The sequence below is a fragment of the Natrix helvetica genome, assembly GCF_964273705.1.
Source record: "Natrix helvetica genome assembly, chromosome: 4".
Taxonomy (NCBI): Eukaryota; Metazoa; Chordata; class Lepidosauria; order Squamata; family Natricidae; genus Natrix; species Natrix helvetica.
The window spans coordinates 170,311,910-170,328,491 of NC_138550.1; the positions used below are offsets into that span (position 1 = coordinate 170,311,910).

The 16,582-nt window shown below is 48.3% G+C and overlaps 1 protein-coding gene across 4 annotated transcripts in view; it reads left to right on the forward strand.

Annotated features, from left to right (window-relative positions):
- The window catches only part of LOC309391481 (elongation factor 1-delta-like), a 35,807-nt gene extending 23,243 nt beyond the window's left edge, over positions 1 to 12,564 (forward strand). For 3 of the 4 annotated variants that reach the window (XM_081951987.1, XM_081951990.1, XM_081951988.1), the window contains 5 exons: positions 4,870 to 4,969; positions 5,070 to 5,173; positions 5,688 to 5,966; positions 9,230 to 9,424; positions 12,478 to 12,564. In XM_081951987.1, coding sequence (XP_081808113.1) covers positions 4,870 to 4,969; positions 5,070 to 5,173; positions 5,688 to 5,966; positions 9,230 to 9,424; positions 12,478 to 12,516 — 717 coding nt within the window. In that variant the 3' untranslated portion in view covers positions 12,517 to 12,564. Of the gene's footprint in view, positions 1 to 2,470; positions 2,543 to 4,869; positions 4,970 to 5,069; positions 5,174 to 5,687; positions 5,967 to 9,229; positions 9,425 to 12,477 lie in introns of all 4 variants that reach the window. The other variant, XM_081951989.1, reaches the window with a different exon arrangement.
- Positions 12,565 to 16,582: the final 4,018 nt, after the last annotated feature.

The window sequence follows — 16,582 nt, forward strand, 5'->3', positions numbered from 1 at the left end:
GACGTTCTGATGAGCAAAGTGAACGGGGGGGGGAGCCAGATTCACTTAACAACTGTGTGACTCATTCAGGAACCACAGTGATTCACTTAACAAATGTGGCAAGAAAAGTCGTAAACTGCAAGTGCCAAAGTCATAGCGAGTTTCTCACTTAGCGACATAAATTTTGGGTTCAGTTGTGATCGTAAGTGGAAGGCTACCTTTGCTTACAACCGTTGGTTTAAGGATCACTCGAAAGCACAACAACACGGGGGGGGGGGGCAATTTGTGACTGTTTTTTCCTACTCCTGATTGTTGCTGCACCCCAAGGTCACCCGATCAAAATTCAGACGCTTGGCAACAGGCTTGGACCTACGACGGTTGCAGCGTCCCGGGTCTCCTTTTGCGACTCTCTGGAAAGCCAACTCAACGAGGAAGCTAGATTCACTTAACGGCCGTGTTCCTAACTTAACAGCTGCAGTGATTCACTCAATGTCTATGACAAGAAAGGCTGTATAAGTGGGGCAAACTCACTTAACGACTGCCTCACTTAGCAGTAGAAATTTTGGGCTCAGTTTTAGTCGTCAGGTTGAGGACTACCTGTTGTTAGTTGCAAAGTCGTGTCTGACTCATTGCGACCCGATGGACAACGTTCCTCCAGGCCTTCCTGTCCTCTCCCATCCTCTGGAGTCCATTGAAGCTCACTCTGGCTGCTTTGGAGACTCCATCCAGCCACCTCCTTCTCTGTCATCCCTTTCTTCTTCTTTTGCCCTCCATCGTTCCCAGCATGAGGCTCTTCTCCAGGGAGTCCTTCTTCCTTCTCATCAGGTGGCCAAAGGATTTGAGTTTCCTCTTCAGGGTCTGGCCTTCTAAAGAGCAGTCAGGGTTGATCTCCTCTAGGACTGACCGGTTGGATCGCCCTGCAGTCCAACTGTACTACCTGTACAGGAGAGTAATTGTTAATTTTCCCTTTTACCGTATTTTTAGGCATATAAGACGTACCTTTTCCCCTCCTAAAAGAGTGTGGAAATGTTGGTGCGTCTTATACACTCAATATAGCCACACACCCTGAAGCCCTGCCCCTACATCTCATTTGTATGAAAAATGGGTGGAAAACGTGGCGTTTGTCACAAAAACGGGTGTGTTTTTGCCTTCTCCCCCTTCCCCCCGCCCCCTCCTGCCAGAAGAGCTCTGCAGGCTTCAGCAGGGATGGGGGAAAGGGAAAATGCCCCCGTTTCGGTGAAAAAAGAAGCCTGCAAAGTGCTCCTGTGGGCTGGGGAGGACAAAAACCTTTTTTTCTTACTTACCTCTTGGAAATATTGGTGCGCCTTATACACCGGTGCATCTTATAGTCCGAAAAATACGGTATATGTCAGCAGCTGCTTTTAAAACACTTGAACTGATTCCTTTGTTGGGATTCAGAGCTTGGAAACATTTCCAGCCAAATCCATCTCCTATAATACGTAATAATAATATTTTCTTTAAGGCTACCCAGCTACATAAAAGACCTTGGGTGATTTACAATATATGCTTGTAAACTTAAAAGGCCCAAGCAAAGCAACCTGACCCAGCACTGTGAAATGTTCCCAGATGCCCTGTGCCAGGCCTGGGAAAAAGGCCAAAGCCATGATGAGGACATTCTGTTCCAGAGGGCAGGACTTTGGCAGAGAAGTCACACCTCCAGGCAGGACAAGAAGCAACGGGTGGGAAACTCATCAAGGAGAGAAGCAACCCCAGAACTAAGGAGAAATTAATTTCATGACAGGACAATGAACCAGAGGAACAGCTCGCCACCAGAGGTTGTGGGTGCTCCACCACGGGAGGGTTTTAAGGGGAGACTGGACGGTCATTTGTCTGAAATGTTATAAGGTCTTTTTGCTTGAGCAGGGGGTTGGACTAGAAGACCTCCAAGCTCCCTTCCAACTCTTTTTAATTCTGTTACGACATGTCTCTCTCACCAAATACTTTGTGCATCCAAGGATGTTGCATAAGAATGCCATCCTAGTGTTTCTTGCATGGAGAACAGACAGTCAAGCAAAGCTTCATTCATTCTCCTAGTTATAATTCTCCGTATTGTGCAAAGGAATCTCGTTAAATCAGGAGTCTCCAACTTTGGGCACTTTAAGAATTCTGGGATTTGAAGTCCACAAGTCTTAAAGTGGCCAAGGTTGGAGACCCCTGACTTAAATAGCATAACCGCAGGCAGATGCAGCATTTGAGAGTCACAGGGTAGCCTGTTCCAGCCCAAATAATGAGCATTTTCTGATTTAAAGAGGACAGTGCTTTGAGATTAAGCTGTTCCCTGAATTCCGCGCCTCCTTGCTCTCAGCATATTGGTACTTTGGAAAGTATTTTTTTTTAAAAAAAACCCTTTTAATTCCAGCACGTGAGGCTTCTGCTACACTCCCCTTCCACTCCACTGCATGAATGAATCTCAATCATGGTGGAATTATTTTACCAAGAAATATATATATATATATCTTGCCCTTTCCAGCTCAAGACAGTTTTGCAAAACCCTCAGGAAGCCGCTGGTGTTCGGTCCAAGAAGCGCCGGGGTCGCGCGGCTGTAAGTCGCTTGTGGGAAGGGACGTGATCACCTTCCTTCCGTCTGTCTGTCTCTGTCCCAGCCGGCATGGAAGTAACGGGACTCCTCCATGCCTCTTGTTGTGTTGCTTGTCCTGTCCAGTGTCCATTTCTATGCATTTTTGGCTTCTCAATTTCAGGCACCTTCTGGAAGGGCTGAGCGTTTGACTTTGGAAGCTGTAATATAATTCCTCCGTTTTTTAGAGACATTGTATTAGTCATACCCTCATGGCTCAGGGGTGAAGACGCTGAGCTTGTCGGTCAGAAAGGTCAGCAGTTCGGCGGTTCAAATCCCTAGTGCCGCATAACAGAGTGAGCTCTTGTGACTTGTCCCAGCTTCTGCCAACCTAGCAGTTCAAAAGCACTCAAAAAATGCAAGTGGAAAAATAGGAGCCACCTTTGGTGGGAAGGGAACAGCGTTTAGTCATGCCAGCCACATGACCACGGAGACGTCTTCAGACAGCGCTGACTCTTCGGCTTTGAAACTGAGATGAGCACCGCCCCCTGGAGTCTGGAACGACTAGCACATATGTGCGAGGGGAACTTTTATCTTTTTAACTTGGGAGAAGTTTTATTTTAACATCCGGGTGCTTTTGTGTGTCAAAATGCACAAAATACAGCGACTCTATCTCAAAAATCAAACTCAAAAGTCCCTTACTTGTACAGGTAGTCCTCAACCTACAACCACTATGGAGTCCAACATTTCTGTTGCTAAGCGAGACATTTGTTGAATGGGTTTTGCCCCTTTTACGACCTTCCTCGCTGCTGTTGTTAAGTGAACCCCTGCAGCTATTAAGTCAGTGACACTGTTGTTAAATGAATCTGGCTCCCCTCGTTGACTTCGCCTGTCAGAAGGCCGCAAAAGAGGATCACATGATTCCCGGGGACGCTGCAACCGTCATAAATATGAAGCGGTTGCCAAATGTCCAGATTGTGATCGTAGAGATGCTGCAACGGTCTTAAGCCTGAAAAATGGTCGTAGGTTTCTTTTTCCGGTGCCGTTGTAATTTTGAAACAGTCACGGAACGAATTGGTTATAAGTCAAGGATAACCCGTGCCTGACGGTGGATGCTTAACAACCAGGTAGATTTCACCAATGAAAAAAATCTGGCAGAAATCCGTTCCCAGACAGGATGATGGAAAAGTGATTTCAGATCACACGAAGAGTTTTGCGCTGCTAATATCTCCCGTCCTCCCCCCACACCCATTTGAATCTTTTGTGGCCTTCACAGGTCTGTTTTTGTGCTTGGCCAGAGTAGCTACGTTGTGAAGGGCTGGAGAAATTAATAAATCCTCCTGCTTACAAAAATAATAATAAAATCAAGCCAAAATTGCCTTGAACTCAATAGCTGATAAGATATCCAGCCAAGCTCTTTAGAGCTTCTGTTGATCCTACGAAGAAGGGACAGACATTCTCTCCAACCTGAATAAGGAAAGGTATTTCTCGAGCCTTGTGAGATTTTATTACAGGATTGGGTTCTTGCGCTTCCTTTCTTAACGTGGAGTTCCTACTCTCCAGCTGAAGATGCTGGACCACCGTGTCCTCGCAAAGTACCAATAAGGGAGAACACTTGCAGCTGAGGGTTGAAATGAGGGGCCTCGGGAGCTCTTTGAGCATCAGTCCTGAGATTGCCTAGTTTGTGTCATGGAAGGCTGCAAGAACACAACCAAGCTCAGAGAGGCTCAAGGACCCCACAGTCCTCCTCCTCTTTGCAATCCCCACTCCCTTCTAGCACTGATGATATTACTGAGATGGATCATGAAATGTCTGCAAAAAAACCAACCGAGCTTAGAGAGTACCAAGGAGAAGGGAGGGAAGGAAGGAAGGTCACTGATGATGTTACGTAGTTGGGTCATCTACAAACATCTGCAAGATAATGCTCAAGCTCAAGAGAGCACCAAGAGGAAGGGAGGGAGGTGGGAGAAGGAAGGAAGGAAGGAAGGAAGGAAGGAAGGAAGGAAGGAAGGAAGGAAGGAAGGAAGGAAGGAAGGAAGGAAGGAACCACCAAGCTCAGCCTCATGGCAAGATCGTCCAGCATTGCAACTTGTAATTATTCTAAGATGCATTTTGCCTCTATATAAACATCTTTTAAGAAAAGAAGGAAACCCATCCTGCATCCCCTTTCCTCTGCAAAACCATAAAAGCTGCCTTGTGCTCTTACTGGTTCCCAGTTGCTTCCTGGAAGTCTTCTACTGTCCATCTCCCTCTTGTGGCTATTGCTTGGCTTTGTTGTCTGTGGGTCTGGTCGAGGTCAGCGGTTGGCCTGGCCTCACCCCCACCCTCTTCTTTGTCCTCGCTGTCTCTTGCAGACTGCCAAGGGCCCCTCCCCCTCAGGACCAGCCGGAGACCAGCATGAGGTGGTCACCAGGATTGCTAACTTGGAGGCAGAGAACCAACACCTTCGTAGTGGTGAGTAGCCACGCCGTAAGACTCGGTCGTAGCTATAGGTTGAGGGGTCAGAGTGTAGCATCCTATCCTTTTAATAATCTTTTTTCCTTCCTGTCTTCAGTGGTCACCAACCTCCAAGTGGCCATCTCCAAACTGGAGTGCCGCCTGAGCGTACTGGAAAGGGCATCGGCTTCCCATCATCCTTCCCCGCCTCCACCAACACAGGTAAAATGTGCTTAAAAATAAGTCTCATGCATGTCCATTGCTTTGCTCATTTGTAGACTGCACGGGCTTTTTAAAATCCGAGGCCCATTCCTTCCCAGGCCACCTTAGCCATGAATAGAAGAGAATGCAGAATATTTAGAATAGAATAGAAGGCAGAATATTTAGGATGGAATGGAATTGGAATAGGATAGGGATAGAATAGGAATAGAATCTGGATAGGATAGGGATAGAATAGGAATAGGATAGGAATAAAATAGAATAGGAAAGAATAGAATTGGAATAAAATGAAGTAGGATAGAAGAGAAGAGTTGGGAGGGACCTTGGAGGTCCAACCTCCTGATTTAATGGGCATCTTTGCCTTGACTCTCACAGATGCCAGATGCCTGACGAGCAATGTTGAGCTATCCCAATTAGTTCCCCTCGGGAGTAGGGCAGTGGTGGGTTGGATGCCCTTGGGGCTTCCCCTTGGGAAGGATTTTGGGGTGAGGCTCACCACCTCGTTCTCTCCACAAAGCACGTCACGCCCATGAAGAAAGTGGAGCCCCTGGCCGTGCCGTGCAAGAAGGTCGTCCTCCCTTCAGCTGCCATCAAAGAGGAATCCCCAGGCGGTGCCGCCGCCGCCGCTTCCTCCGGGGAAGAAGACGATGACATCGACCTGTTTGGCAGCGACGAGGAAGAGGAGGACCAAGAAGCTGCCCGCCTTCGAGAAGAGCGGCTAAAGCAGTACGCCCAGAAGAAGTCGAAGAAGCCGGGACTGATCGCCAAGTCCTCCATCCTTCTGGATGTCAAGCCGGTAAGTGGGAGGTTTGGGGGCTGGAGGCCTGGTTGGCATTCCCACGTGCCCGTCCCACGCTCCCCCCCTCCGTGTTCCTCCTTGAGCCCACAAAAGCCACGTGGCTCCTCTTGAGGCCAGAAACAAAATTTCATTTTTCTCAGTTTTTCATCTGCTTTACTGCCCTTAAAGCAGGGGTGTGTTGTGGGCCACGGGCAGAGCTGGCAGCAGAGTCGGACAGTGAGGAGGTTGGGGCGGAGCATGGGCCAGTCCTGGGGGCTGAGGAAAGCTCAGGCGAGGGCTCTGCGTCGGAGGCAGAGATGGGAGTTAGACAGCAGTGAGGCAGAAGAACAGCTGGAGCCTGTTCCCAGTGTGCGCATGCGCAGAGCTGCTGGAAGACAAGAAGAACTCAGAAATCAGGGTGGACTTGGGGGTAAAGCCACAGGTGGAAGGTGAATGGCCCCTCCCATAGGAAATAAAAGAGGAGCAAAAGAGGAGGGGGCTTCTGCAGGAAACAATTCGTTCCTTCGGTTGTTAGATTCCTTTCAGGAGTGTGAAGATCTGTCTGTGAATCTCAGAGACTCTGTGCCGAGTCTTTCCCTGCACAGCACCTCTTTTGGGAAAATATTTACATGGCAGCTTCCCAAGAGAGATAAGGTCTGTGGTCATAAATATTCCTTTGAAAGACTCTTTGCCAGGCCTTGGCGGAATGGGAACGAGAGGAATTCACAATCTTTTAATAAAACGGGTTTTTTTGTCGGGACCAGGACTCTGCCTCGTGCTTTCTGGGGAAGCCTGGGCCAGAACGGGGTGTCAAACTTAAGGCTCAAATCTGGCCCACGAGGCCGGCCTGGAAATATCAAAGGACTGGACTGTGGGGGGGCTGTCCGTGGCCTATTTTGGCCAGCAGAGGCACCGTGGGCCATTTTCAGCCTCCACCGCCTCTTGCAGCACTCTGCCCGCCAAAAATAGGCAGCGCTGATGCCCCACGAGGCCTGTTTTGGCCGGCAGGGGTACTGCAGGAGGTCTTTGTCCTGTCTCTTCCCGCCCCCCCCCCCTCTCTGCCTGCCCATGGAGGAGAACCACAATGTTGATTTGGCCCTTGAAGAAATCCAGTTTGACACCCCTGCCTTAAAGAGTTGATGTAGGGTGGTTTGAAGTGCTGAGAAGCATTGCTAAAGGAAGTTTCTGGATCTCACTTACAGCGCTGAGGTTAAGATTCACTGACTTTCTTCGAGGTAGGCAAAGCAGCAGAAATGAGCCAGGCTCCCCTCCCCCTCCCTCCCTCCCTCCCCCCTTGGCCATTGGCAGCTGTTTTCTAGCAACAATTCCTGCACGAGGTTTAATGTTCGCTTGTTCTTGCAGCGTAACCAAGATCCGTCTTTGCTCCTTCAGTGCCTTGGACACTGTAGGAAGGGAGCCCTGTTAGTCAAGAGTAGCTCCCTGAGATCAGGAGGAGGAGTCTGTGAGCACCTTTTCTGATGAATTTAATTAATTAACAAAAAGCATATAAGTTGCCCTGTTTTGTAAGCGATCCTCAACTTATGACCACTCAAAATTAGGATAGCACTGAACAGAGGGACTACAACTGATGCTCAGAATTGGGGCCTGTCGAGACTGACTCGCACTTTCGCCTACATTTTTCCTTTGCTGGCAACTTGACAATAACAGGGAGCTGCATTGGGATGGAATGCAAGGGAGGGGGCGATGGTATCCAAGCAACCATCAGCTTCCGCGAGACATCTCCGGCATTTCAAGGACCCACCGAGCAGATGTCCCAGCGTGGCTGGCTGTTTCCCATAACAATATGAACCGAAATGATTGGTGGATTGTGGGTGGCCCATAAGGAAATTAACTGTGCTTGCTTTCGCGCGAGAAACCCAGAGCTGGTTTTGCTGTTTCTGTGCCAATGTGGTTCCCAGACTGAGCCTTTGCAGAGATACCCCAAAGGCTTTCCTTTAGGTAATCTTCTGGAACAGGAAGTGGTTCAGGAACCACTTCCACAGGAGTGCACACCTGTTTCTTAATGCTCTCTCTCTCGAAGTGGCTTTCTATTCCCTTTTAGCTTTGGGTAGCTGCAGAAAGATGAAGCACATTTGTACAGTGAAACTACAACTTAATGCGTTGCGCAGAATTGGAATGCCACAGATAAAGTGGTAGACAAATTGCAAGAGGCTTCAGTCTGGTAGGACTCCTATCCAAGGGAAGGCGAAAAGGGAATGTTTCACTTAGCACAGAGGAGCTTCAAGATGGCTGCAGGATGTAGGACAAGGGTCTCCAGACATCGCTGCTTTAAAACTGATGGACTTCAACTCCCAGAATTGGTGGTTGGGGAGTTCTGGGAGTTGAAGTCCACCGGTCTTAAAGCGGCCACGTTTGGAGACCCCTACTCTAGCCAATGGGGGATACTCTGCTTTCTCTGACTGTGCTTAAAAGTGGCAGGCAAATACGTACATCGGATCGCGAGGGGGAGCTGTGGAAAGTGGGGGAGGCAACTCCCTCGTGTCCTGACATCACCATGGTTATCAACCTCCCTCTGCCTGCATCCTACCATGGCTGGCTGTGGAATTCTGGGAGTTGAAGTCCTCAAGCCTTAAAAAGTTTTGAAACTTCCAATGTTGGAGAAGACCAGGCTGAGCCTGAAGGTGGGGGTCAAACGCATCATTAGTCTGGAGTCCCCACACGCCTGAAAGAGACCTGTGTCCCCCTCCCCCCTTGAAGTCCATTCACTTTTATCTGCTGCCAATTTCCCTTGACCATAACTAGATCCAATTCTGGTATAGGCTGCATGGAATGGAAACTGACCAAGGAGAGATTCAACCTGGAAATGAGGAGGAATTTTCTGACAGTGGGAACAATCAGCCGGTAGAACAGAAGTGGAGGGGGCTTCATCCCTGGAGGCTTTTAAGGGAAGATTGGACTGCCACCTGTCAGAAACGGGGAAGGGTCTCCTGCTTGGGCAGGGGGTTGGACTGGATGACCTACAAGGTCCCTTCCAACTCTGTTAATCTGTTAAACCTGTTAAATACATTCACAGTGCTTTTGATCCCTATCCCCTCTCTTGGTTTCTTGGTCCCGAAAGGGGACTCTTAATTTGCATGCAATTATTAAATTGGCCTCCTTTGAGGAAGCAATTGTTTTCTCAATTTTGCTGGTTGGTTTTCAGCTCATTTACACAAAACCCTTTATTTCTGCATACAAAGCTGCCTTGATTTTATCCCCCTTTGCCAGCTGTGAGTTTTGAGGTCCAGCTTTCTCACTCTCGCCCCCTTCCTTGTTTTCAGTGGGATGACGAAACGGACATGGGCAAAATGGAGGAGTTTGTCCGAACTGTTCAGATGGATGGCCTCGTCTGGGGAGCTTCCAAACTGGTCCCAGTGGGCTACGGCATCAAGAAACTCCAGATCCAGTGTGTGGTGGAGGATGACAAAGTTGGGACAGATATCCTGGAAGAGGAGATTACCAAATTTGAAGATTATGTAAGTTTTTCAAAGGTGTCGTATTCCTTGTTGGATGGGCCATCCCAAAATTCTGCCAACGCTAGTAAAAAACCTTGAAATCAACGTATAAATTAGGGAATATCTGGAGTAGAGGGCTTGTGCCAAAGGTTCCTTTGCAGAGATCGCAGATTCTCTCAAATTACAACTGATAATCTGTAGAGCAGGGATCTTTTCTCCCCTGGGACCAGTAGCCAGGGTTATAACTCTCACAGATCTGGGCATTTTACAGTTCCCAGGTCACATTTGGTCCTTCTGACTCATGTGGATTGCTTTTATTTTGATGGTGTAAATGCAGATTCAATCACCCAGGCCAAAAAGTATCTTAAAATGGTTAAATCATGGCAACTGGAACAAAGTTTATACAAACGTAGACGTTTTATTACTCATCCAAGTAGCTTCTTCAGTCAAAATGAAAATTTTGGGCAGGCAGAGAAAGTAGTTGGAAAGAACGGTTGCAAGAACTGGGCCTGGCTAGTCTAGGGAAAAGAAGGACCAGGGGAGACAGGAGAGCAGTCTTCCAATATCTCGGGGGCTGCCACAGAGAGGAGAAAGGGGTCAGGCTATTTTCCAAAGGCCAGACAAGAAAGAATGGATGGAAACTGACCAAGGAGAGATTCAACCTGGAAATAAGGAGGAACTTTCTGACAGGGAGAACAATCAACCCATGGAACAGAAAAAATGCCTTTGGAAGTTGTGGGAGCTTCATCACTAGAAGCTTTCAAGAAGAGACTGGACATCTGCCGTCTGTCAGAAATGGTGGAGGGTCTCCTGCTTGGTTGAGGGAAGGGAGGGGTTGGACTGGATGACCTACAAGGTCCCCTCCAACTCTGTTAATCTGTTAAACCTGTTCTTGCCATATAGATTGCAGGGGGTTTCTTCCCAAAATGAAAAGCAACATGAAAATGAAGATTGAGTCATCCAGGCCAAAAGTATCTCAAAACGTTAAAACAAAAATGGTTTAATAAACTTTGGCACAGTCACCCTGATCTAACATTTTCAGGTATTTTATTTTGAAGGCAACTGCTATTGTTGTTACTTTTACAGCTGTGCGTGCATGGGGGCATATGTACCATCACAACCTTATTGCTTCGTCCTTCCACAAGAGTCCCAGTTTCTCATGTGGGGAGATTAATTGTCCCTTCCCTTGATGTTACCTCAGATGATGCTGGATGCGTAGAATTCTGGTCCCAGAGTTCACACAACTCAATAAAAAACCTCCCTTATTTTGATGCTGTTTTATTATGGCCTTCGACACACCAAGTCCAAATCAAGACCAGAGTTTGGCTTAGCACAGTTGTCAAACTCCCAAGTCCCAAGAAGGGCCCGTCATGGTTGTCCTTTTTGCTGAGTTTTGCCCCAAATGATCCCCTTCCCCCGGGGGCCCTCAGGGTTGAAGTCTCGCCTCACAGGTTTTCAGCAGTTTTAAACCGCAGTTAATGTTTTATTTCGGCACGGTGATATTTCAGGAATGGAAAATGGAACCGAAGCCGTTCCTAGGCTACACAACCTTCTCAGCAAAGATGGGGAAAACGAAACCACAGAATTGGGAGGGACCTTGGAGGTCTTCTAGTCCAACCCCTCGCTCATGCAGGAGAACGGTACCTTTCCAGACAAATGGTTGTCCAAAGAATGAAAGAAATGGAGGTAGTTGTGGAGGGCATGAGAGACCAAAACATAGGAAGAACAGCTGCAGAATTTGGGTTTGGCCAGTCTAGAGAAAGGAAGGAATAAGGGTGACAGGATAGCAGTCTTCCAGTATTTGAGGGGCTGCCACAAAGGAGAGGAGGTTGACTTATTTTACCTAGCACCTGAAGGCAGGACAAGAAACAACGGGTGGAAGCTAATCAAGAAGAGAAGCAATCTGGAATTAAGGAGAAGCCTCCTAACAGGGAGGACAATTAAACAGTGGAACAACTTGCCACTAGAAGTTGTGGGAGCTCCAGCACTGGAGATTTTTTAAAAAGGGAGTAGTCAGCCATGTCTGAAATGGTATAGGTCAGCGATAGTGAACCTTTTTGGGCTCGCGTGTCATAAGTGGGAGCGCAGGGAGGTCGTGTGCAGGCGTGCCGCACCCATAATGCAATGCGCACCCGCCCAATGCGCATGTGTGCACTACAGGTGCGACCCCCCATTTTTCCATGCTTTTTTCGCCTCCCCAGGCTCTAGAGGCTTTATAGGAGCCTGGAGAGGGTGAAAACAGCCTCCCCCCCCACCCCCGAAGCCCTCTGGAGGCTTCAGGGACCTTCAGGAGGCTCCCCTCAAGCCTCCGAAGCAGTCAAAACGACCCTCCGAGCGTTTAAGCGCTCCAAAGGCTTCAGGGACCTCGAAGAGTCAAAACAACCCTCTGAGCAAACCGGAAGTCACTTCCGGTTTGCTCGGAGGGTCGTTTTAAGCGCTCCAAAGGCTTCAGGGACCTCCAAGAGGCTTCCCTGAAGCCTCCAGAGCAGTCAAAACGACCCTCTGAGCCAACAGGAAGTCTGTTTCTGAACTTCCTGTTTGCCCGTAGGGCCGGTATTTTGCACTCCGGAGGCTTCAGGGAAGTCATGAAGCCTCCGGAGGGCCTTTTGGGGGCGGCGGGGGAGGCTCTTTTCACCCTCCCCAGGCTCCTATAAAGCATCTGGAGCCAGGGGAGGGCGAAAAATGGCTTTAAAAAAAGGGTGAACTCAGCTGGCCAGCGCGCACATGTGCTCTGGCCAGCTTACATGGCAGCGCCTCGCATGCCCTGACAAATGGTTCCGCGTGCCACCTGTGGCACGCGTGCCATAGGTTCGCCATCACTGGTATAGGGTCTCCTGCTTGAGCAGGGGGTTGGACTAGAAGACCTCTGAGGTCCCTTCCAGCTCTATTCTGATTGAACACGGGAAAGAAAAGTCTCAAATGTGCAGTGTTCATTACGTTTGACCATGCCCGTCCTGGCCAAAGTTTCTTTTAGGCCTCCATTACCGAGGTCTCTTTTACACAAATGTCTGGGCGCCTGGGATCTCCGGGTCTCCCCTGTGCAAACTTCCTCACGCCTGTCTTTTGTCTTGCAGGTGCAGAGTGTTGACATAGCTGCTTTCAACAAGATCTAACGGCAAACCTTTACCCTTTCTAAAGCTAATAAATGGTTAAAAGTTGGAGGACAATGTTGGAGCCTTCTCTTTTGGGTTGAGAAGTCTGAGATTGTGGTGCTTCAGCTGTCTTATAAAGCCACATCAACGGCGCCTGGGATGTAAATGCTCACTTCCAGAGGTCGCTCATTTCACAAGCGGTGTTTCAATCGGTCCGACTGCACCCAGCTGTTGCGCGCCCATGGAAGGAAAGGCCCACCCTCTTCCCTGAAAAAGGATTTGAGAGAAAAATGAAGTACAGGGAGTCCTCGACCTACGACCACAATTGAGCCCCAAATTTATGTTGCTAAGCAAGACCAATGTTAAGGGAGTTGAGCCCCATTTTATAAACTTCCTTGCAAGGGTTGTTCAGGGAATCGCCGCAGTTGTTAAGTGAGTCACAGAGTTCTTAAGCGAATCTTTGTTTTGATTTTTGGTGGAGGTTGCAACCCTGGACGTAGCAGTGAGGACGATTAAGCAATGGAAAAGTTTGCCTCCAGAAATCGTGGGCACTCCATATACGGGATGTTTGTAAGAAGAGTCTAGGGGGTCAAACTGGATTGAGGGCCGCATCAGAGTTGTGTTTGACCTCCGGGCTGGGGTGGGTGTGGTCAAGGTGGGCGTGGCCAGCTCGACGTCACTCGTATCGGGGGCATCTGTGGTGGCCAATACTAAGGCAGGACTTCCCTCAGACCCTCCCTCCCTCCTGTTATAATCTTCCCTTCTCTTCCTTTTTCCTGCCCTCTTCCTTCTTCCTTCCCCTCTTATTTTTCCTTCCTTGCTCTCTTCCCATCTTCCCTTTCTTTTCTTTGTCTTTCTTCTTTCCCTTCCTCCTTTCCTGTCCCTTCTTGCATGCTCATTTCCAGGGTGGCCCCACATGCCAGATCTAAGCACACGGTCTACGCAGTCACTTACCTGAAATGGCATAGGATCTCCTGCTTGAGCAGGGGGCTGGACTAGAAGATCTCCAAGGTCCCTTCCAACTCTATTCTATTCCTCCAAGAAGCAACCGTCATAAATGCACACCAGTTGCTGAACGTCTGAATTTCAGTCACAGGGATGCAGCAACAGTTGCGAGAGTGGGAAATAGTCTCAAATCACTATTTTTCAGTGCTCTTATAACTTCAAACGGCCACTGAATGAATGGTTGTAAGTGGAGGACTGCCTGCAATGGATTTTCCTGCTCATGAAAAGCACACACATTGTGGCAGCGCTTTCAACTCACTAAAAACAGAATTCCCTTCCCCAAGTACCGAGCGGTGTTTCCCCAACCTTGGGCATATCCAGAGCGTAAACCAATGATGGCAAACCTTTTTGGCACCGAGGGCCCAAGCCGGAATGGGCCGGAAATCCAAAGACCAGCTGGCCAGCCGCATATGCCTGTTGTTTTGGCTGTTTTTGTGTCCATTTTCAGCATGTTTTCAGGCCAGTTTTCAGCGCTCCGGTGCCCGCAAAGACCAGCGGGCTGTTTCAGCTCCCGTGAAGAAAAATGCCCCCAAAGCAGCCTGAAAATGGCCCAAAAAACAGCCCTTTTGGGGCTGTTTTTCACGTCGTCTTCAGGCCATTTTCCAACACTCCAGTGCCCACAAAGACCAGCTGGATGGCACGCATGTGCATGCCCGAAAGCAGAAGAGCAGCTGGCGACGGTGCGTGTGCCCACAGAGAAGGCTCTGTGTGCCAGCTGTGGTATGCGTGCCAGAGGTTCGCCATCACATGGGTGTAGACCAGGGGTGTCCAAACTTGGGAATGGCTGGGGAATTCTGGGAGTTGAAGTCCACAAGTCTTAAAGTTCCCAAGTTTGGACATCCCTGTGTAGACGTTGGATCTTCAGAATTCTCATCAATGGTCACGCTGTGGAATTCTGGGAGTTGAAGCCCAGACTTCTGGAAATGCACTGCAGGTAGTCCCCAACTCATAACAGTCCCTTTAGTGACCGAGGTTACAACGGCACTGTAAAAAGTGTGTTATGATCATTTTTCACACTTATCACCTCTGCCGTATCTCCATGGTCACATGATTTACATTGATGCTTGACAGCTGACTCACATGTACGACTCCACTTACATCCACCTGTGGCCTTACTCCCAAGTCAACCCTTGTTCCTTAGCTGCTTCCTTCTTCTGGCAGCTCTGCGCATGCACAATCGGGAACAGACTCCAGCTGTTCTTCTGCCCCACTGATCTCCGACTCCAAAGGCAGCTGATAACTGTCAGACGGCCCTGGCCCCCTCTCTGCCTCTGACACAGAGCCCTCGTCAGAGCCTTCCCCAGACTCCAGGACTGGCCCAGGTTCCTCCCCGACCTCCTCACTGTCCAAATCTGGTGGGCCACAATAGCCGCCAGTTCTATGTTGGGTGTGATCTTTCCATCAGTGTTGCAAGAGAAGATGGCTTCAACATGGAACCCCATCTTTCTTGGAAATGTGAGGAGGATAATTAACCTTTTTTTAGGCTTAACAAAAGAACGTTTTAATTCCCTCAGTTGAATGCTTGCACCTCCAGGCACGAGGCTCAGCGTCCACAGAATCAGGGATGAAAGTTTCTATGGAAATCTGAGGTACATAAAGCTGGGGTCCCTAACCCTTGAACCACAGCCCAGAACCGGGCTGCAGTCCGATCGGAATCAGGCTGCGCAAGCGGTAGAGGGACCTCCACTCGTGTGCAAAGTTCCACTCGCATGAATGGCAGGCGCTCGTGCTTATGTGTGAAGCGCCTGAATGTGGAGTTGCATGCCTGCCACTCAAGCGGAGCAATCCCCTCTCCCGCGAATTATTAGTATTAATATAGTTATCATTTTTTTAACTGCTTCCATCCTGCAGCGATACCTGTAACCCTGTCCAACATCCAGATGTTTGCAAGGACCCGATAGGTAGACAAAAATGCCAAACCCAGTAGGAACATCTGGCTGACTGCAATGATTAATAATAATAAATTGTTAATAATATGTTTGATAGAATAATGTATATAATAATATCACCTGGCCATCGAAACTACACGGCTATGGATGAAGCATGTAAGAGTGATACCCATTGTCATCGGGGCACTTGGCACCATGTCCAATAATTTTATAAGATACATCCACAAATTGCAGCTTCCTGCAATAACACCAGCGGAACTGCAAAAAACTGTGCTACTCGGAACATCTTATATTTTAAGAAGGTCCTTGGTTGACACCTAGGACGCTGGCAGCAAACCGTATCAACCATTAGAACCAGTCACTGATATTTGTAATGCATTTTTGAATGTTCAGTTGGCTGGGTTTCATATTTAGTGAATAAAAAAGATAATAAAACAATTATTATTCGGAACAATCACAAGAATAATGAGAGAGCAATCTGACTGAATAGGTATAAAAAATTAAAAAGCCAGGCTTATATGCCTAATTGGTTTTACCACGGTTTATTGAGTAAAATCACATTGGGCTGACTTCTTATTTCCATTTATCCTATCTCATCTATGCACTATTTATGATTTGTATTGCCTATCTTAACCATCCGTCTTCATCAGACTTTTCATAAATCAATGCCCATTTTAGAAACCGCTAGGGCGATCTACAAATAAACCGTCTTTTTTTTTAAAAAAATACAAAAATGTAAACTAGAAGTGAGGATAGTTAAAATTCAACATGAAACGTTTATGAGAAACCAGAGTTCAGAGCGCCATCCTGCCCAGCAGCTGCCCACTCTGAGGTGCCAGAGTTTGTAGGTTGCCCAATTGCACAGCCACTCGCACAAAAACTTACAAATAAAAACCAAAAGTGCAGGATATTAAAAAAAGAAATCAAGAACCCCCAAAGGCAGCCAATGAATAAGAGGCTTAGACCAGCACCCTGGGAAGGAGCCAGTAGGTCTTCACTTTGTGGAAAGTCAAAGGGGGATATAAGTCTCCAAGGGTTGGGCCCCCTTCCTAGAATCTCTGAGTGCTGTGCCCCCCCCCGGACAAAAGTGACCCAGAGTGGCCCGACTAGCTGGCCTTGCCAGGGGCAAGAACTTAGGAGGCGGCAGTCCTTGACTTAAAACAGTTTGCTTAGTGACGGAAGTTACAGCAGCA